At 39.2% G+C, this 22,681-nt stretch overlaps 1 protein-coding gene across 3 annotated transcripts in view; it reads left to right on the top strand.

Annotated features, from left to right (window-relative positions):
• The first annotated feature begins 275 nt into the window (after window positions 1–275).
• SMAD2 (SMAD family member 2) overlaps window positions 276–22,681 on the top strand; it is a 49,290-nt gene continuing 26,884 nt past the window's right edge. For 2 of the 3 annotated variants that reach the window (XM_082075574.1, XM_082075572.1), the window contains exons 1-2: window positions 276–340; window positions 11,060–11,352. In XM_082075574.1, the coding sequence (XP_081931700.1) occupies window positions 11,117–11,352 (236 nt within the window). In that variant the 5' untranslated portion in view covers window positions 276–340; window positions 11,060–11,116. Of the gene's footprint in view, window positions 391–11,059; window positions 11,353–22,681 lie in introns of all 3 variants that reach the window. The other variant, XM_082075573.1, reaches the window with a different exon arrangement.

Genomic DNA, 22,681 nt, shown 5'->3' with positions numbered 1-22,681 from the left:
CGCCTCCACGCCCCCGCCGCTCGGGGCACGCAGCCCCTCCCACCCGGCTCCATCTCCCGTCTCCTCGCGTCTTTTTTTTCTTATTTTTTTTTTTTTCCGCCGCGGGTACTCGATTGGCTCCTCCATCCGCCAATCGGCGGCGCGGGCCGGGCCTCCGCTCCTTTCCCCCAATCCCCGCTCTGTCTGTTCTCAAGCGACGGGCACCGCAGCCAATGCGCCGCCTCCCCGCCTCCCGCCGAGGGCGGGGCGCGGCGGCAGCCAATAGGCGGCGCGGAGGGCGGGCGCGCAGGGGACGGCAGCGCTGAGGGAGGAGGCGGCCGCGCAGCTCGCCGAGGAGGAGGTTGGTCCCGGGGCGGTTTCGGCGGGCAGCTCGGCCGCGGGAAGCGGGGGGTACGCTGTGCGGCCGCTCCGCGGGGACGGGGAGCCTCACGGGGTGTGGGGGACGCCGGGCCGGGGCGGGGAACCGGGGGCGCCTCCCCACGCCCTCCTCCCCCTTTGTTGTGGTGGGCCCGGGCGGGTCGCGGCCGGGGGAGCGGGAGGGAAGGGCGGCGGGAGGCGGGGGGCGGGCGGGCTGGGGCTGCGTGAGGGGAATCGGGGATGGTCGGTGTCACCCCCCGCCGCTCACACGGCGGAACAGCCCCCGGGGGTGCGTGGGGAGGGTCGGGTTGTGCCTCCCTGCGTGTGTACGGGGGGTAAACGGCGAAAAAAAAGGTAAAGTTCTGCTTCTTCCTCTCCCCACCCAGCTCTGCGCTTCTTGCGGAGCTCAGGTGTGCTGGGGTGGTGGAGAAAGTTTAGGAGCGAGTTGTAAAGAAGCGTCGAGGGTCGCGAAGCTTCGGTTGAACCCTTTTGTCTGGTCCTGTCCTGGTGCAGAGCCACGGGTGTGAAATACACGCTGCCTACACGAGAAATGGCCACGCGAGTGGGGAGCAGTGGTTTTCTTCATGGCTCTGGTTTTGATGCTGTAGCTGTCCCTATGCGTTATAAGATGTCAACAAACACGGTCTGTTAAGTGTTTCATCTACCCTGATAACTAGAAGTTGTGTTGTGATAAATGCAAATAGTCGGTGTTCCTGCAGAGTTGTAGAGTTAGTTCCTAGTTGCAATTTTTTTTTTTTTTTTCTGTGGGGAGTGGAAGGGAAGAGAAGCAGTGACACTGTGGTATTTTTATTTTTCAGTCCTCACTCTGGAGAAATAAAAGAAAAAAAAAGGGTGAAGAGCCCTTGTGATAGTCTTGGAGAGCTGTTGAATTGAACAGCTGGGATTCAGACTGTAGCCTAGTCTAGTGTCTTTTTGGTTGTCCATCACAGTTTTTGACTGAAAAAAAAATAACAAACGTGTGTTGTGCTCCTTTCAAACACTTAACAAGCAAGTAGATAGTGTTAAGAAAAAGTTTTATGTGCTGGATTTACCAGATGAGTTTTTCTGAAAATGCTGCAACCGGCGTATATTGGGTGTAGAGCTCATGTTATCACAGCTCATGGTTATAACCGAGTCAGATTCCATCTGTAGCAAGAAGTATATAATGACAGCTTATTAGGAGACCGCACGTAACAGCAGGTTTGTCTGTTCTTTAGTGTTCCTCTCTTAGCCTGGAGAGCCGTACTTTCAAACTGATTCATGACATTATTTCTGTGGGGGCTGGACTCTGTAGTGAGAGACTGATTAGTCTTTACTTTGTTTGCCACACTGGAAAAAAGGAGAAAACCCAAAACAAAACCTCTTGTCGTTAAAGCTTCTCTTAGCAGAACAAGGTTGTTTTTTAGACTTTCCTGTGTTTTATCACGGTGTTGGAGCTTGCATGGTGTGTGAATAAATTGTTTGTGTGTATTTGTTCTGAAGTGAGCTTAAAAACTGTAGCATTTATAAAATGTAGGGAGCTAGAGGGGAATAACAATATAAATAAAGAGGAGGTTTTGAAGTTGCTTCCCCCCATTTGTTTAGCACTATCCTGATGAAAGATAACATGAGTTACAAATGCCTTTAAAGAGAAGGAGGTGACGATCTCATTTAAGGTGGTTTAAACTGAACTCAAAGGTGAGTCTAAGCATACATTTGACAATATATTGGGCTGCTTAATAGAGCAACCTGGTAGTTGATTGTTTTTTGCAGTTGTGTGGGTCAGACTCAGAGTACCCTGACAGTCAGCAAAAAGAACAAAAATGTTTGAAGTTACAGTTTTCTTCATGGGAGAAGCTGGATGTGTGTAGTATAATCTTGGAGAAGAACTTGTCAACTTTCCTGAGGTTTTGTGTGATGATGAAGAATGACGTTGAAAAAAATGAGGTTAAAAAATTGGTCTTTTAACTGATCTCTTCTTTTCCTTCCTCCAGAAGTTAGATTCATGAACAAAATCAAATAAGTTTGAATTACACGGTGAATCTCCAAATGAAAGGTGCTCCTGGGTTCTCCATTTTCCTGTTACACTTGATCTTTCTGAAGTGCTGAGCACCAGTTGATATAATTGAATTTATTGGAGCTTAAAGAAAAATCTCTGCTTCTGAGAGCAACTTTAAAACCCAAAACTTGTTTTCATCTCTCTAATCCCTTTCCCACAAAAGTCCTGGGAGAACAGGCTTTGTAGTAGGTTCTGGATAACAATGAATCTGAGCTCTGCTTGAGACTGAAGAGAATTCCTCAGTTTTGTTTGTATAAAGAACAGTACGCAAAGTTTTAATTATTATAAAAAGTATTCTAGAGTTTTCAAATGTATTCAACGCTGCCTTAATGATTGTGCATGTAAATGCCCTGTAATTGAAAGCATCCATTTATGGGCCTGACTTGCTAAGTGAGCTGTAAATTCTGCTTTTCAGATTGGATTTAATGACTTTTATCATAAAGCCACAAACTGGTTGTGAACTGTGCCGAGAGGCAAACAATACCTAAGCTTACTTTGCCAAAATATTTGTAATTGTTGATTTGTTAAACTGAATTGCTGCAGGTCATGCGATGGGATTAGGTTTTTTGTAATAGAATGGAGAGTACAGGCAGCCCTGTGTTCAATCCTCTCTGGGCCAGAAGAAATTGGCTATTGCAGAAAACCTTCCTAAATGCTTTTCTCCACTTCCAGTAGAGAAACTGTGTTACAGGCATCATTCCAGATGATATTTTATTATGATTATGTGCTTTTGACAGCCATAGTGTGAAGTAAGACCAAGAAGAAACTGCGGGAGAGCAGTTCCTGGGTTTCTTATCAGTTTAGTCTGGGGCTCAAGCTTGATTTAATTACACTGGAACAATATGAGCTTAATACAAGATGCTCTTTGGTGCAGAGTGAACTCTGCTTATCAGGGAGTTGAGGGGGCTGGCTTGTTTGAAGAACATGTACCTTAGGCCTGTATTGAAAGTGAACTTTCATTAACTAATGGTTAAATGCAATTGTTTGTGGTTTAAGAAAGTGGAGAAGCTGCTAAGCTATACAGAAAAACTGAAACAGGTACCTGCTAATCAGTTTTGTGAATATTCCTGTCAGATTTAGCCCAGGAGTAATTTTATTTTCTAAAATAGTAGAACTGACACTTGCCTGTTACAAATGGAAAATTTTAGTCAAAACAAATGAGGTGAGAAGGGCTTCAACTGCTGTGGTTTGAAGTGCTTATTCAGTGCTTTTGTGGGGCTATTAAGGTATTTTAGTTTTAAGAAGCAATATTGTGAGGTTGTTCATAATATTAAGTAGGTGGAAGAAGTATGGTGCTTTGCAGAGACAGCTGGATTGACTGACTGCTGTTGTGGTAATTTTCCTCTTTTGTAATTCTAGGAGAGTTGCTAAAATACATTGGTCCTATTAGTAGTTTAATCAAAGGTCAGTAAAATTAACATCTCTTCTTTCTCATGTCTCTAGTTGCATGCAATTTTAGTATACCTTGAATACATGTGTAACAGTGTGCTAATTTTCTAATAGCAATGTAGGGTTTTTTTTATTACATTTGCCTGTAATTTGCTGCAGTTCTTAGTAATTGAAGAAAAATCCAGCTTCTGAAGCTTTCATAACACCACAGTGAAGCTTCTTTTAGTTCTGTGTATGAGAAACATGAGTTTTTTCATTTGATTCATAATCAAACTTCATGAAATGAGTGAGAGGAAAAAAGTCTACTTTCAAATTAGGTGGGTAATTCTGCTTTCAATGAGCTGTATAAAGATAATACAGTTATGCAGAGTTTTGAGATGCAATAGTAGAGCAAAATAACCTATAAATTCCTGTGGAAATTGAGTCTGTAGATAGGCTCATTACAAAATCCTCATGCTAAAGCTGACCCAGAGGAAGAATTTTCCTTGCTCCTGTCCCCCCAGATGACAAGCAACCTGCCTTGAACTTCATCAGCTCATGTCAAAGCTTCAGAAAAGTATGTATGTGACTGCAGGTTTGAGCTTCTCCACTATGACAAAACCAGGTCTTTTTAGTATGTGTGTGTAGGGAAAGAAGAAAGAATTATCCCTTCTGAAATCTCAAAAGACAGTTTTTGGAGGGGGTGTGGTTGCAATAGAAGTGAAATACCTTGTCTTGTCAGTTCCACGGAGTTATTTAACTAGAGCGTATCCTATGTGAAAGGGAAAAGACTGGCTTGGATTTTAGTTCTAACTTCATAGAGAATTCAGATGTCCTGTGAGTTGAGATCGTGAACATTGGGAAAACTTTCTCAGATTCTGCTGTGAATAAACTCTCTTCTTGTTGTTTGGAATAATACAGCCTAAGGTATCCAGGAATGGATGATAAATTAGTTTTGCTTCTACTCAAGGCAAGATGAAATGCTTGTTTTATCATTTCTATCAGTCTTAATGACTTTGGATTAATATAGAAGACATATGCGCTGCTGCATAAGCTATGCCCTTTAAAACTTCAGCTCTCAGTACTGTTTAGCCTAACATAAGGTCTTGATACTGCCTTAATTAGATGGTGCTTCAATTAATGTGGCCTTATTCTGAAACCACTATTATCACAGGGATGCCTGTGAAGGGAAAGGGTGGATATTTCCTCCTCTCCTAAAAGATCTGAAATAATGTGCACTGGGTGAAATCAATAAAGAATCTTGTCCAAATTCCAGGACTAATGAAAAAAAACCATAGCCTTTTCAAAAAAATCACAAAACCAGGACTAAAATAGGAAGGAAATGAACTTATAGACTCTCTCTCAAATGCCACAAATTATTTTCCTCGATCTTCTTTTCTTGGGAGCTTAACTTCTGTCCTCTTTATTCCAGAAGAGCTCTTGCGAATGAAATTCCTCTAAGCCAGAATACTTCTAGTAAAACCAGAGGAGATCAGATTTCTTTATTTCAAGTTTAAGACGAATAAGCAGACTGATATGAAATATGTTGCATAAGGCTTTGGAATAAATTAGCCAGAAATCACTTGATATTTTTGGTAGCACCAGTGTATTTGTAGTGTGTTCCAGACGCTCAGGAAAGGAGAATTTCCCTTGAAGATTTTAGTCTACTTAGCATGCTGCTCTAAAGGTTTTCTTCGTCTTTTATGCTTAGTTATTGCTGGGATCATGGGCTTAATGTTTAATACTTGTTCCAGAGAGCCACAGTAGAATGGAATAATAGCAGACATGACTCAAACTGTGACTTTATAAGTTGCCAACTATGACACTGTTTGACCTACTATAGAAACACGTGTGCATCAGGAAGCGGAGATACACAACAGAGGCAGAGATGAAACAAATACCACCAAAGTTAGGCAAATTGTGAATTTTCCAGTTTTAATCTGTTGGGAATAACAGCACGTGCTCCCTGTGTTCCAGCAATCTAGAGACAGACTCGTAACTCTCTGGGTAACAGAGTGAGTCCTCCTTCGAGTATACAAATCTGTATTTTTAAGGCATAATCCAGAGAACATGGAAAGGGGTAAGATAGTGTGTTTGTTTTTTTTTTTTTTTTTTTTTTTTTTCTCTGTATCACGCTGCTGCCTTGATACTAGTAGTTCAACTGTAGTTGAGCTGAGAAAGGGGTCTCCAAAAATCTACTTACAGTTACTCACAGAGTCCCAGTATGTCGATATGTTGTAGTGGGAGTAGTACATAGGAAGGTAAAAGATCAGATTTGGCCTGTGATGTTGGGCCTCAGTAGAAAAGAATGAGTGAAGGAGAGACAATGCGAAGAATAAGCAATGGCAAGGCACATTTAACGTCCTTAAAAGCAAAGGCTGTAAATGGGTACTTGGTTTTTGGAGGTGGTTAACTGTAGACTAGAAGGAAGTAACAAAAAATATATTGCAAGGAGGAAGGGATGTTACATATTAAGCATGTATTTAATCTGTGGGCATTTTAGCAATGTGAAAATATTTTTGGCAGTGTTGTCAAAGATTGTTTTCTGGGTGCATTTGGGGAAAAAGCAATCCTTTTTTTGTGGATGAGGAAAGTGTACATTGAAAAATACTAGGGGAATGTTTTTAGTAAGAGGGTATTGTCAAAAGACAAGGTGTGGCAGGGTGATTCTTCAGGAACAAAGATCAAAACTCTTTATATTACTGTATCAATTTGAAGGCAAAAGTTACAGGTGATGAATTGAAACGAGATTTTACTGGTCAAGAATGAGCTGCAACAATGACTCCTATATCCCTTAGTATAAACATTGTATCCAAGACCATCTAGGTCGATACCTTTAGAACCCAAGGCAAATTTTTGTTTGAGCTGCTGCCAGATGTTCAGCAGCAGATACAAGGTGTCCACCTTCTGTCTCCAAATTCCTTGTGAGATGTAGATTTCTTTGTGCTTTTAATTGTAGTGTTGAGAGCTTTAGGGTAATATAATAAAAAAAGATAAGCGAAAATATAACTGTAGACTGATAGGGTTTTTCTGTGGTCTTCAGATCAGTCCTTATGCAATATCTTCAAGGACTTGTAGTTAAATTGAAGTAGTAAAGCTTTCAGGCTTGAGATCTGACCAGAGGAGCTTCCAAAACTGTCTGTGCTGTGTTCAGATACTTTCTTTATGACAAAAGGCTAATAGTCCTCTCTTAGAGAGGGGGACGTGATTCAGATGTACAGAATCCTGAAGCTTGTGGATGATGTGAACACACATGATTCTTTAGCAAAGCTTGCAGTAGTAGAACAAGGGCCACTTTCTGATGCTAGAAAGAGATCAAATTAAAGCAACCAAAAGTACTTCTTGAGACAAGTGGGCAGTTAAACTCTGGTGCTGTCTGCCACAAGAGGTTGTAGAAGCAGGTTCAAAAAGTGGTTAGATGAATTTGTGGACAACAGGTCCATAAATGGCTACTAAAGGGAACAGGTAGGAATGGAGCCTTTAATTTCCCGCTGGAACAGTTTAAGATGCTGAAGAATTACGAGAACAACATGTAACAGCCGGTTTCATGCATTTTCCTTGAGTAGTGAATCCTTTTGCCACCTTTGGAGACAGGACTACCCAGTAGGGTATTTCTTCTTAATTTCTTTCTTGCTGCATTTTCCTGGCATAATTCGCATGGATCAAAATTGCTCAGAATTCAGCCTAACTGTGCCTTGTACTTTGCAGTGCCTTCTCTAGGCTTGGAGCAGAGTGTCACTTTTGCAGAAATTAAACTGGCTGAAATATTCTCCTGTAAGCACTCATCACAAGTGGCTGAAGTATTAAACCGAGTGAAGTCCTGCCCTACTTGTGTCACATTCTCTCTGCTCAGCCTCTCAAAGACATGGGGCCAATACAGGAAGAATTTAGTGAAATTCTTATTGATACCCCTGGCAAAGCTCTGGCATGGCAAAACAACAGCTAGAAGGAAAAAGTTAGTTTAAGCTTCTCAGATTTTTAGTCTGCAGCTGTGGTGTATGTTGATTTTTTTTGTTTATTTTATTTGATTTTTTTTTTAAACAGCTGCTAAGCTGCAATAATAATTGTAATAAAGGGCTCTTTAAGCATGTCCTTTTGTTTTTTATTTTTTTAAAATCAGATCAACCTGTGCTTTCTGACAGCTTCTGCAGAAACTGGATGAGCAAATGTCTGTGGGGGAACTGGTTAAAACCGAGTATAATATTTGGAAATTTCAGTTTAGTTACGTCTGCATGGACAGTCTTTTGGAGATGGGAAAAGAAAGATTTTTTATTTATTTTATTCTTTTTTTTTTTTTTTTAAACCTCTACATATGTCAGAATAGTATTGGAATTCAAATGTAAAGGAAAACCGAAACGTATGGGGTTTCTGAATTTTCTTCCCTGCTACATGACTTAAAATATGCATTTGAAGCAGGAAAGCAAATCTTAGTTAAAAAAAAAAAAAATAGAGCACCAGAGAATCCAGAAAATTGTATATAGATCAGTGTTACGTCCGTCTTAGGGGAGAGAATACTGCAAAATTGGACACCTCATCACGAGGGGTGTTGTAAAGCTGACAAATTAGATAAAAGCAATGAGGATGTTTAGAGGGCCTGGAAGAATAGTCCATTTACCCTGGTGGTAAATGAGGCCCTTCTGAAGTGTGTATTTTATAAGGCTGACAATCAAAGGAGTGTTCTGGGGAATTGAAAGGTGTCAAATTTGAAGCTAAGGAGCAGGAAATATGTATATTATGTGTCAGTGAGCTCAGCAAACAGGAGAAGAATTGGTGTGTGGATAAGGAACGGTACTGGGACTTGGTTGCATGTGTCTGTCATCATTGAATTCATTGTTCAGATGTTAAACCACCAATTGGTGGTGTTCAAAGCGGGATCTTTGCTGCGGAAGAAGTTATCATCTTTGGTTTGGTGTTTTTTAATTTCTTGCCTCTGAAGGATCTCGTGTTGCCTTTGCTCAGTCAGCCAAGTCTTTATAAAGCTCTTAGTGACCGTGGTTCACTCAGGGAAAAACAAAACAAAACACCAAAAAACCCTCAGTTAATTAGTTTTTACTTAGTTATCTACCTGAGTCTTTCTGGAAAGGTGTTAGCACTAGTGCTGAGGTGGAAGGTATGGGCACCTGGGCTTCTTATGGCCAGAAGCTGTTGTGTTGGCTTGGCTCCCCTTGAAACTGTACCCTGAGTGTCCTAGTCAGTGTTTAATTTGAAAAAAATTGGATATTGAGTTTATTTTTATTGTGTTTGTAGCAGCCAGGGCTCCTGTGCAACACTTTTGTGATCTGCAAAACCTGTAGTCTGAAATATTTGGGACATTTATGTAATAATGTAACATTACTCAAAGAATAAAGGTTCTTTTCGTATTATAGTCTTGTGAAGAAGCTTTGACTTTTTACCAAGGCCTGTACTGACAGGACAAGGAACAAAGGTTTTAAACTGAAATACTAGGTTTAGATTGGATATAAGGAAGAAATTTTTTACTATGAGAGTGATGAGGCATTGAAACAGGTTACCCAAAGAAATTGTGCATGTGCCATCATTGGAAGTGTTGAAAGTCAGGTTGGACAGAACTTTGAGCTACCTGATCTAGTGATCCGTGTCAGGGGGTTGAATTAAATTATTTTTAACCAAAACCATTGTATGGTTCTCTAATTTGGAATAGATTCTTTTGAATGACTTGCATAAAGTTAGTGTTAATCTTGACTCCCTCTTAATGGGAACCTCTCTCTCCTTGACCCCAGAAAACTACAATTCTTGCTTCAGTCATATTTTTAGGTGCTCTCAGAAGCTCATTTTTGGAGGTATATTTTAGTTGAAACTGAAATGTCAATGCTGCTGAATGTTCTGTCTCATGGAAGTTGGAAAGTTATGATTTAAAGTTACCTGTAGAATATGATTTAGTGTTAGTTCGACCTGTCGGTCCTCACTGAAACTGCGAAGATATGATGAGGCATAAATTAGCCATGAATACTGTAGCCTGAAGTATCCCAAATAATCCATGCTGTTTTGCAGATGGAAAATTTCAATAGGATGAAGTTGGTACATTTTGGGTAGAAATGAGGCACGCGCCTGTACGTGATGGGGAAATTTGTAAGCTGCCTTCAAATCTCAAATTAAGTAGCCTGAAGGTACTGTTAGCTCTTAGCTAAAACAAAATATTTTCAGGTGACCGAACTAATTTATACAGCTTGGAAATAAGGTAACTTTCTGGACATCAAATACCCATTTGCTGCTTGGAAATAAGGTTGTTTTTGACTTCAACCCATAGGGCCATTATGTCCTAAAGCAATTTCTAACAGCTGTCTGCCTGAAATAATACGGTTGATTTGAGGCTTATGTTTTAATACCTCAAACTAGCCTAATAAAAGCTGCAAAAACAATATATCTATCTATCTATATATATATATATTTTTTTTTTTTTTTCCTAAATGGCTGTCATTTTTCTTTAAAATGATTCGAAGTGCAAATTGCAGTGAATGCTAAACATAGCCCAAGTTTCGGCATCCCTTCTAATCTTTCATTTTATATAAACATCCTGATCAGGTAGTTGATACTATCAAAATTGAAAACACAGTTCTACTACTCAGGTGCCTGCAATCTAAGATTTTAGATATCCTTTAATGAATTTTGAAAGACTTGATGATTTTAAGTGCTGCCAGTTGAGAAGTTTCATTTTCTGTAGGCAATTGAACTCTAGAGTGCAAGATGGGAATAAGCTTATTAGCAGATTTGTCAGAGAATTTCAAATCAGTGTCCTCAGTGAAATAAAAGTTGGTAGTTATTTAAAATATGACAAACAAAATGAGAAAAGGCTTGTGAAATGGCTGGCTGTCGGAAGACTTCTATCAAGCCATAATGACTAAATGACATTCAAAATGCAATTTGGCTTGCTAAATATATTTAGAGATGGGCAGAATGTGCATATATGTGTATGCAATATGTCAATCATGTGTGGAAATTTTTAATAAATGGCTAAAATGAGCCTGCCTCTGTGCAAAGTTAGACTCAAGTTAACTTCCTTGTTTTCTGGAGTTGACTTTAGGCAGGAAAGACTTGCAGAAAAATTAAATATAATCCAACAATAGCCTTAACTGTTGAAGAGTCTGCAGCAAACTTGCATTTTAACTTCAATGGTGAAATTCTGAACCATGATGAAGACAATTTCTGAACTATTATCTGCCTTGTTTTGGGTTGCAGTGTTCTATGGCATTTAGTAACGAAAGGTCCTAAGCAAGGTATTAATATTTGTTTCATGTGAAACCTCAGTGCTAACGTGTCTGTTTTGTTTTGTGTTTTTAGGGATCGGACAGGAATCTCTAATTTATTGCTTGCTGAGCGTTCTGTCTGCTGAAAGTCATGTCATCCATATTGCCATTCACTCCACCGGTGGTGAAGAGACTCCTGGGGTGGAAAAAATCTGCTGGTGGCTCTGGAGGGGCTGGTGGCGGTGAGCAGAACGGTCAGGAGGAAAAGTGGTGTGAAAAAGCAGTGAAAAGCTTGGTCAAGAAGCTCAAGAAAACAGGACAGCTGGATGAGCTCGAGAAGGCAATTACCACTCAGAATTGCAATACAAAATGTGTGACGATACCAAGGTAAGTACTGTTGTATTTGAAGTTGTTACAACCACTTAAGAAACAACTACATGGATATTTAGGCCATCCCATGAACAAATGACTAAAAAAAAAATCAGTTGCATGATTTTGCTTCTTTAAAACATGTTTTGGTTTTACATAGTGCTTGCTTTGTAAAGTCACAGTTTGTAATGGTAACTTTACGTTTCAATTTTCATTACTGCGTAGATTCCAATTTGTGTGGTATTCTGGTGGTGCCTAGCACAGCTCCTAGTTTGTAGCTCTGCCTTATGCTTTTATTTAATAACCTTGTCTGTATTCGGAGGGGCAAACTTGAATCTACGCTTCTTTAAAAAAAAAAAAAAAGAGACTAGTTTTTCCTTGGTCAATACTTCAGTCATCTAATTATTTTCACTTGTATATAGTAGTTTTATTTTCAGTTGTACAAGCTGCATCCATTCTCCATTTTGAAGGGGAATTTTCTCTTTAGAGGCAGGTTGCCGGAAGACCAGTTTATTTACTGTAATTATTATTTGTTATTGGTTAACAAAAGTGCTTTTTATTTAATAACCTGGAGTATTTCTAGAACTGCTCTTCTGCTCCTGATATGTATATACAACTAGGTGAACGACTTGCATTTTACCCCTTTGAATTTCTCAACTTAATTCACAGCAGCTGCTGTGTGAGAGGCAAGGGTTATGTTTGTCAGTATAATGCAGTCTGCTCTCGATTCACGCCGTACAGAAATCCCACTAAGGTGCATGTGTAAGCTCATTATGTGTGACATAAGTGTCAAATCACTTCACAGGTGTGTTTTTCTAGGAAAATTTAGAGGATCTGGTGGCACAGGAATATTCTGGGCACTTAGCCCGTTGTCACTTAGAATACTTTCTAGGGGAGAGAAAATGCATCTGGTTTATGAACTTAATTTCCCCATTAGCACATTTGCCCCAGCTACTTTTAAACTTTGTATTAATCATAGCGCAAGCTAGATTTGACTGGTGTCAGTAGTGATTTCCATATATCAAATGTGTTATAGTTGTTAGATCTGATAATGGTTTTAGCATTCTGTTTTAGATTTGACACAGCTTTCTGGGAAAAATCATAAGTATGTTCTGAATGAATGACAAATTCTGTTCTCTCTCTTTTCTGCTCACCTTTTGTTTCCTATGCTGCCCTCTGCTTGTATTTTCTTCCCTAGAGCAGTCCCAAAATTCTCTGGGTTTTCCTTCTGCTTCCTTCTTTTTGCCAGCTGGAAAAAAAATCAGAAATAAAATATTTGAGTTTTCTTGTCTTAAGTATATATCAGTAAACTGAGATTGGAACCTGCAGAGACATGGACTTTGAGTTGACATGCAATGACTTTATGATTTTTAGCAAGTATTTACTATGACAGAGACAAAATGCTTAACTGGAAGGCATTTCATATGACAGAAGGTCCATGTGTCATGCAGAGCTTCACTTGATATAAAATGTATATCTAACTTTTAGAGCTCTTAGAGAGACTTCCTAGAGCTCTCCTGCAGAGGTACTGGGGCAGTAAATGTTACTACTTCAGAGGAATTCTTGTTTAAATGTAATTTTGAAGATGGTGTTGGGAAATACAAACCGAATGCCAATTTATCACTGTTTCCATAGTCTACTTGTCGTCTGTATTTGACTATCTCCTCCCACATGCGTGATTGTTTTGCATTAAGGTAAATATAGTAAATAATTCTTTAAAACAGACTACAAAACTCAGTTTTACTCTGTATAGGCTCCATATTGTGACCAGCAATCCTTGCTGGGCTGTGATGGATAATCTTCCTCTACCCTCTAGTCCGCTGTAAAAAGGACTGGACCTGCATTTTATTTTTCTTTACTACCTCAGGAGAAGCTGGTAGCCTAGAGAGCTCTTCGCATGGTTTTAGTTATTACACAAGGTTTAAAATTAAACTAAGAAATGGCTTTGGTATTAAGGGATGAGGTATCAGGGTTGCCAGCAGCACTACACAGAATTCTTGAGTTTCATAGTTGGCTTTTGGACTGTTGATATAATTTAACTTTGACAGCAGTAATCTGGGTTCCCAAGAAAGAGCAAATGTCAGCTCAGTACTGTAATGACTTCTGGAGATTCTTGGTCTTGAATTTAGTAAGTTAATGAAACTGCTGCTTGAAACCAACTTTAATGAGTGTCTTTAATGATCTGCAGATCAGCAGGTCTAAATAATAAAATGCTGAATTTGAAACTTTTTGTTTTCTTCCTAGTCAGCAGGAAGTTTGAGGTGCTAAGCTGCTGAGATGTGGTTCTGATGTGACCGACCTTTCCACATGTTCTGTGTGGGGAGGGTTTTGTGTTTAGTTTTGTGTGTGTGTGTGTTTAGCCTTAGATTTAATTACTAGTACTGTTTAACTCAGTGTAGATATTGCCAAATGTTGTGGGATGCTTCTGTTTGCAACTGCTGCATTATTCCCTCAACAGAAGTTTCAGTTGTGGTTTCACAAAATTCTGGTCCCCTTGGAGATTTCCAGTGAATTTGATACAGTACTTTATACTTTTTCATCATTGAAACCTAAAACAACTCAACGCCTACAAGCTTTTTTTTTTTTTTTTTTAGAAACTGAGAGCAAAAATTGAATTAAATTGCCCCTTAAGAAATCTGAATATTGTCATTGATAACCCTGCTGCGATTGGGATTGTTCTGTTTCTGCGCTGTTTGTCCAGGTGACTACGCGTTCAGTGAGGCTCATACTGTGTGTACTATGCAAAAGCCGCTTGTTTAGTAATTAACACAATGCGGGCTAATAGAGGTTCCGAGAAAGCAGAGGCAAACAGATGGAGTGGGTGTTGGCATCGCGCAGCAGGGGTGCTGAGCTCTTCATAAGTGGGTCAGTAATCTAGAGCAGAGGCTAAATAAGTACAGAGGTCCTTTTGACACTGGCCCTCTAAGTAATTTGTAGTTATCTTGCTGAATCCTTCCAGCGAGCCAGTGGGATTCTAATTGCATAATCCCTGTGTATCCTGAAACTAAATGTTGGCATGTGAGTTCACTTTTCTAAAATTTATGATGAATTTGGTAGATTTTAAGATGACGTCTTTGCACTCTCCCTTGCAGTTTCAACACAAATAGAGCACAAGAAGAAGTCAGTGAAGAAACAGAGCATGAGCATCCGCTTATGATGTAATTCTTAGAAGGGAGCAGTTTCTTCCTTATTAGCATGGGTCGTTCTGTTGAAATAAAGCTAAAATAAAGCCTTTAACCAAGCAAACCACGTAATGAATAGTCAACAGGCATATTCATAGTCTGTCTACATTATTTAAGAAGTCATTTCAGTGGCGATAGTACAGAGTATTAGAATCCAAAGTAGGGAAACACAAATCCCTCTTTTCAGTGTCCCGGTGTTTTGGTATTTCTGTCTTAAAAAGAATACAGACATGCTTCATGCTTGCTTCTTGCTGCCTTTAAATGAGACCAAAATGCACCTGTTTTTGTAAAATGCCTGATACTGTACAAGTAACAAGAGTTTAGTGGGAGTAGGTTTGGGATAATGTTGATCTGGGATGTTGTAGCTCTTCTATTTTTAAAATGTTAAAAAAAAAAAAAAACTAAGGGAAGCATTGAGTTTTAAGACTCCTTTGTGATGTTTTATGTTCCTCTAGAGCATACATATCTGAAATCTAATGCAGAACTGTGTCCTTCCTAAGCTCTCCATCCATATCACATGTAGAATTCTCCTTCCATGCCAGCATTTGGGAAATTTGACAACTGTGGTATGGTCTGTTAAAAGATGCGTCTGTAACATTTGTTTTTCTCTTCCCAGATGTTTGTGTGCTCATGTCAGTACTGTAGAAGGGTTTAACACAGCATCAAATGACGTCCTGATTGATAACTTCAGAAACTTTCTTCTTGAACAGATAATTTTTTTGTTGATGTTAATAGTAGTAGCTATATTATAGTTTTTACATAAACTTTTGATGTCATGTGTGGAATGGTACTTAATGCCTGAATCTGAGCTTTAATGGGAGATCCTGAGTTTATATGAGGGAGTTTATCACTACTTTATATTAGAGGAAACTACAGCGCAAAAGCAGAGCAATGTTGAAGGTTGACGAAAAGTAATCTGGCAGTTCACTGGCAGAAATAAGGTTTTTAGACCAACTTGCTTGAATCTCAATTCAGAGTGTCTTTGCTGGAGCGCTAGTACCATGCAAGTGCTTTAGATCCTTAGGTGGAAAGCAGCGGTTGCTTCCAGTGCAGAGAGAAGAGTAATTGTCAAACTCTTGCTTTCCAGCCTGCTGTGCAATAAGAGTTTTATAAAGTATTTTCTGAAATATACTTTCTCTTGCTTAACACTTCAATATGTATGTAGGAAATGTAGTCTTATGTGTGCCCTCTGTCCTTCTTGCTTAACATGAGGACAGCACCCCTGTGCTATGTTTCCTGTTTTTCAGAAGCTTACTTTTGCTTTATTTTCTGCAGCCGCCCAATTCTGACTTAAGTGGGAGTGCGAGAGGGGCTCAAATCCTGCTATTGTTCTGTGAAGAGTGTAGTTGATTTGTGGGACTTACTGTCAACAATTAGACTTTGGAAGCATCTGACTTCTGCTTCAGAAAAGTTGAATTCTGCATATTTTATTATCCAGAGAAGAAACTCTACAATGGGTTCCATGGTTTTGGGAATATGGAAGATCTTCAGGGAGTGTTGGAAATGTGAAGCAGACAGACAGTTGCAAGTGAAGTGATTGGTTGACATTGAAAGCAGGAGCTAATTTCTGACCAGTTTCACCATTATTGCTGTTTCTTTGAGCTTGTTAGGATGAAACGGTAGTATTTTAAAGCCATAACTGTTGCATATCTTTCACTTCAGCCAATAGTCGAAGTGGATAACTTTTAAAATTGCTGTTATGGAATAATAAATCACACCCTGATTCTCCCAAAGAAATAGCATGGTGGTGGTTTTTAAGCATTGTGTTCAGAATGCCTTTGTAATATTTTTTCCTTAAGAAAGTAAAAATGTGATAGTCTATACTGACTGCTTCTGAAGGCTGTAATGTGGTGGGTTTTTGTGAAGCAAAAATCTGCAGGGGTTTCTTCTCCATGTGATTTCTGAGGCTAAAAGGCTGTTACTGGTGTTAAAATGAATAGTGCGATTGACACTTGACAACATTTCTCATACTTGTTTACAATGTCCAGGAAACAAATCCAGTACATCTTAATGTTGTTGTATTTCCAATGTACCCTACAAGGATTCAGCTATTAAGACTGCAGAATCTGGTGAAGGTTCATCATACATGTGAGGGTAAGACCATTTGGCATGGTCAGAATTCCCTACATAAATGCTTTTCTCTGTTATTCTAGTGTTATTCCTTTGCTTGCTTGTCCTGTAGCCCCTTGTTCATTCCTTGCAGGGAATTAATGCTATGGATAAGACTTAACAGCCTAAGCATAGTTTACAGCACATGTTAAGATTGTTTATTGAGGGCTGACTCTCTTTATTAGTGTAATAACAAGCCTTCATACGTGGAACTTTTTTTTTTTTTGTGCTGTTTGAAGTGTCCACAAAGGAGTTAAGAGCAGAAGTAAACTGGGCAGAGAAAATATCTTTTTCAAGACGGGACAGTGGGCTTGACTCTGCTGTATAAAAGCAAACAGATCTTTTTAAATTGTGGCACTTTGACACCTTTTTCTTCACATAGCTGAGTAAAAAGTAATTTCTAATTTAGGTGTACGAGGCACAGTTTTACTTGAATATAACCTGTGCTACCAGTTAATATGTCTCTTTGAATTCCTTGGGAATATTTGTTGGAAAAGTGATCACACAGGTGCATGCAGTAACCTAGTTTTAAGGATGCTTTTGATCACCCATAGAGCAGAGATGTCAAGCAAATGTGGCTTCTAGAATAGATTGTTTTCAAGCTTTAAAATCTTTCCCCAAAATAGGTTACTTCAGAGGATAGCAATACAGAAATTCCTTTGTTCCTTCTCAGGTTAAAGCCATAGGAGATGGGTGATTTTGGCAATTACACTGCAGGGGGAGATTCTTCTGGAAACTCTTTGAGGAAAGTTCCCAACATCTGCTGCTAAGCTGTGAATTAATTTAGCTGAGATAGTTGGATTGGCACAGCAGATCCTAAAATAACATTGTTGTCCAGACAGAGGTGAAATCTCTTTTCCCAGAAACAGAATTTGACACTGTAGGTTTGTAGCAGAGCTGGGATAATTCACTCTTCAAGTTGGGGTTGGATGTTGATTCTTAATCTTCGGTCACAAGTTGTGAACTGCTATGTATTAGAATATAAATATAAATAATATAAATATAAAGAATGTCCTCAAACCATATACCGTATTTCAGTCTGGATGCATTTGCTTAGATGTAAATTGGTTCTATAAATGTTTGAAGACTATAGTTGAACATCTTAAGCCTTCTAAAATATGTATAGATATTTAAGGCAGTACATTAGAATACACTAAAAGCAAAATTTTTATTGCTGAGATTACAGGAAGACCATGTTTGTAAATTGTTTTTTGATATGCTGACTCTTTTTCTCATAGGATGCAGCAGAACCCCCTCTGCTTTTCTCTTGTTGGAATTTCAATAAAAATAATGCTTTAGAACAAAGCGAGAGGGATCTTTCCTGGAAGGATGTTTGAGATTTTGAGGAGCATTGACCCAGATTAGCTTCAGAATCCCCTGATCCTCGTGGCACCTGGTGCTATGAAGACTGGATGTGTTCACTGTGTTCGGTCCTGTAGTTATGGTGGGACTTGAATGTTGTTTCTACATCCTCCATAAAAGACTAAAAGATGTTCTTGGTGCTTTCTAAGTGTCACGCCAGGCTCTGGCTTCTGCAGAACAGTAAGGACAGAATGATGGTGCTTTGCGGTGGTTTCCTGTTCCATGTGACATCTCTTCATCTCAGAGTTGGCCCGTAGGTACTCCTCTGACAGATTGCTGTGTACCTTCCTCTTAGTAAATGGTTTTGAGCCTAGAAAAAAGCCAGGTGGCTGCTGGCCAGGTGAACAAAGTACACCTGCATTGCCTGAAAATAAAATGTGAGATGATCCTGCAAGAGAAACAGTCTGTTGTTGCTGAAAGTGGCCAGTGGAAAGCAGTTGACTCCAGAGGTGTTTTTCTGACTTCTTGCAGTGCCTTCTAATCTGAGTTGAGAGTTTCTTTCAATAATTTTACAATGACAGCTTCCAACTGGTCCATGTTCTTTAGTGCAGAGAGAGAACAAAACAAAGGGATTCTGAGAGATTGCACCAACTTCAATGAAGACTTTCTCGGAGCTGGTGTGACACAAGCAGGCACCTGTCTTTCCAAGACCTTTTCCTGCTTAAAGATAAATGGAGCCAGGTTGTCTTAGTTTCTAAATGTTCAGGATGGTGTGATTGTAGACAAAAGGATGCTGGACTTAATTAAATATGTGTAAAATGATGTGCAAACTCTAGGTTGCAGGACACCTTTAGGTGCTGCAGGGACATACAATGCGAAATTAAAATTCATGCCAAGTTTGACATCTAGGCTCTATGCAAATCAATTTCTAAACTTGAGGTTAGCAATAAGTAGGACAGTGTTGGTGACATTACCTGTATCTGTTTAAAAACTACTTTTACACATTAACTACAAAACTATATTAAAAATTATAGCCTCAAGTTATGTTGTGCTTGCTCTCTCCTGTTGATTAATAAAATCAGTATATTTGATATGTAGAATAGGACACAAGATTAATATAAGCATAAGATAATGCTTTTTTTTAATAGCATTTTTTTCCTCTACCAACTGCCTTCTAATGCAGTGTTGATTGAAATTAAGAGCAGTGATTGTGTTCAAGTGTGAGATTTTATCAAAGGTACTAAAACATAATCGTTGTTTTGGTTTGCACAGCTGTGACTGATGTTGAGGACTGAATTGCCGCAACTAAGGTTAAGCTTTAGTTTAGACATAGCTCAGGTTACAGCATCTTATAAGATTGATGTCATCCTGAAAAAGGAAGTCTTAGAGTATTAAACAAAGAAACTTAGGGCTGCCAGTTTTAAGCTCGTGCAATTCAGGAAGCCACGTGACTTACCCACATCATTTCTCACAGAGCCGGTGTGCCAGGCAGAAAGTATTGGCATGTCATTTGGGGTAGGTCAAGGTGTAAAAAATAAAAGTGTGCAAGATATTTAGCCAATAGCAAAATGCTGCGTAGTTGGAAGAGCTTGCCTGGAGTCAGGAGGAAAAGTTGCTGTCAGTTTTCAGTCTATAAATTGAGATTAATTTTTCTGATAATGCCTTCACCTCCCTGATCTAAGCTGAATTATTTGGTTAGGGAGTGTAAGTTTAAGGCATTGTTCCCATCGGAGTATCAGTGATATGGAAAGCAAATTTAGGGGTGTTGGAAGTTGTTGGAATATGTGGAAATTCTTTAATTTCAAGGTGCTGTTGTTCCTCACTAGGAATGTTGTAATGGTAAGAAGCAGGAAGAGTTAGAATAAAAAATAAGTGTTTAAACTTGGTTGGCTTTATATGCCATTAATTGTTTGGTAGGTAAACTGATGCTGGGGCTGTTGAATTTTTAAAAAGTGAAAAATATGTACTTGTGGTTAATTTAGAAGTGTATCTGCTCAGCGGATCCCGCTACTGAGCTCTGACTAGGAATAGTAGTATCTGTATCTGACATTTCATGCTACTGTTAAGAAGACACATTCATCACCCAAGAAAAATAAGTTGACTGTGCTTTATTGTCAATATTGAGCCCCAGATTATCTTGGAAATAGTACTTATTTTTCTCCAATAAAAGAATCAGGGCTTTAGTCAGCCTAAGTCAATGCTAAACTATTCCCTGGCTTACTGTGGTAATTAATGTCTTTATATATGGTGAAGATTACTCTCTTCGTTATATTGTGGTTTTGTTTTGTGGTGTGATCGTGTTTTTCTTTTTTTGGTAGAAGTCAGACAATTTCGTTTTCTTGGTACTGCTTTTGCTCATGTGAATGTTTTATGACAACCAGAGCAATTTTACAAGAAAAAATTCCCAATTGTGTAGCTCAGGCTGTTAGTCTGGTAAGAATTTATAGGATAAGCAACATGCTGCAGTTCTTTAACTGCTGCAGCTTTTGAACACATATAGCTAGTTAACAGGTTCCCTACTGATTTAATCCTGTTTGGAAGCGATACCTCCTAATTTAATAAAACTAATTCCCCATGTTTTGTTTACTGCTTGTTTCTGTTCACTTACTCTGACTTGGTTGCAGTGCTGTTTGGCGGAAAACTTCTAAAATTTACAGTATACAATGCCGTAATATCATCACAAGCGGCTTTCGTTGGCTTCTGTCACACTGCATTGTTTGAAGCAGACCGGCAGGATACGGGAGAACAATCGGGAGCTGGAGTAAGTTCACATCTCGCTGCGTATGCTTCAAAATTGGCAGAAGAACAATGAAATTGGGGAAATCCCCTCGGACAAGTGCTGCGCAGTAAGCCGACTTCAGCTTTTGTTCAGAAAAGATCCCCCAAATTGTGGTGGTTTTTTATTCTGAAATGTACAAGTGGGTTTCAGTTGGTCAAGAACTGCAAGCTTTCATTCAATTGGAGTCTTTTTTCCATAATTGTAGCAAAACTGATCATTTATTTGGATGCTTGGGTTATCTTTTCTTAGGTACTTGATAGAGAAAAGCTTGATGCAAAAGAAGTAAACTGAGTTTTGCTTAAATGCAGAATTTTGAGCTTACTGTGTGGTTAAATTGGTGAGTTACATCCCAGAACTGGTCTTCACTTCCTCTTAGTTTTGTGGGAGGCTTCAAGTCAAGTTCCTCTGCTGATATTTGAAATAATTTTAACTCATGCTGTAGTTTTGAAATTTTGACTCAAGGGTGTGAAATCTTTTAGCTTCGTGGCCTGGAAAGTTGCGTTTAAAATGGTGTTTGGTTGAAAAAGTATTTTCTTTTTAGCAGATAACTCAAATATAATTTCATGGACTCCAGCTACAATTTTCAGGAGCACCTTGCTGTGTTTGTGTAGCCTATAGCAGCGCAGCTTCCAATCACCAGAGCTTATTGATAGTTCTTTACTGTCCTTCTGTAATAAATCTCCCCTTATGTTATAGTGGGAGGACTTAAATGTAAACTTCATCACTGTATCAGGGGAAGAATTGAAGTGTGCCCATCCTGATGAATTCTGAAAAGCTAATATGAAAATACCTTTAGTTCCTTTATATCTAAATTTTGAGTGTTTTGCATCCTGTGTACCTGTCTTGCAGACTGGCGCCTTGTCTAAGCATGGTAAGTAACCAAAAATCAATGTTTTGCTGTCCCCTGTATATCTCTATTGTAAGCTGCATTGGTGGTGGCATTTTAAAAATGCCGTAATAATCTATTCAATGGTAGGAAGACATTTTTACTGGAGCTCGGTGTCAGCATGGTTGTTCATCCTGTGGGAACCCTTCAATGTTTTGGGCAATAACCGCATACATTCCAAGAAGGATTTAAGGAGCTCTCCTTGTGAGAAGCCAGGTAACCATTTACTTGAATGCTAATGGTCCTAAAGCCTTTGGAATTCTCTTTTATTTTTGGCTGCAATGGGAGAGAGAGTGAGCAGGGCAACTGCCACCTCAGCAGAATGCAAATGGTGGTAGATCAGAGTTGATTCTTTTTAGGTGGAGTGAAGAAAAGAAGCTTTTGGATCTCCTGGGAAAGTGCTTCAAGTGTTAAGCAATTGCATGTGAAGCAAGAGGGCTTGTGGGCATTGTCTTCAGGTGCGTGTTGTGGGTGTGGATCGTGAGCGAGATGCCGAAAACTTCAGGACTTGATCTTAACACGTCCTTTCTGGCCAGCTCTAGGCAGCAAAACTCTGGAAATAGATTTTAATTCCTCTTTTTCTAATAGTGTACCCTGCATACTCAGATTTTCTGTCAGTAGTGTCTAACACGGGGTCCTGTATTCTGCTCTGGGCCTGAGGAGAGCAGACGTCTGTAGTTGGGCAGCTTGGCTATTAAGTTAACTTGCTTGATTTTTGCTTTTGCTAAGCACATAAGGCAATATAATGTCTCAGCAAACAGGCTGGGTTAATTTTAAAAATAAAATACCAATTTCTTGTATCTTTGTACCAGTTGCTTGTATCTGAAGACTGAAACTCTTCAAGCCTTTTAATGCTTCCTTGCTAGTTGTGAATTTTCTTTAATATTTCTCATAAAATATGGACATTGCTGTGAGTGGTGGTAATGTCATCATCTGACTTAAGTTTTTGCTTTTACTTATTTATGAAAATGGCACAAGTGCCGTTCAGTTCTCTTCCCCAATATGTTTCTTGGGGAACCGTCCTCTATGGCTCAAACTTCATTCGAAATATCTTATGGGAAACACTGCATGCCTTAGTTATATAACAGT

This window comes from Streptopelia decaocto, assembly GCF_964273445.1.
Source record: "Streptopelia decaocto genome assembly, chromosome: Z".
Classification (NCBI taxonomy): domain Eukaryota; kingdom Metazoa; phylum Chordata; class Aves; order Columbiformes; family Columbidae; genus Streptopelia; species Streptopelia decaocto.
The sequence above is the reverse complement of the archived record's forward strand: the minus strand, read 5'-3'. Positions and strand labels throughout refer to the sequence as shown.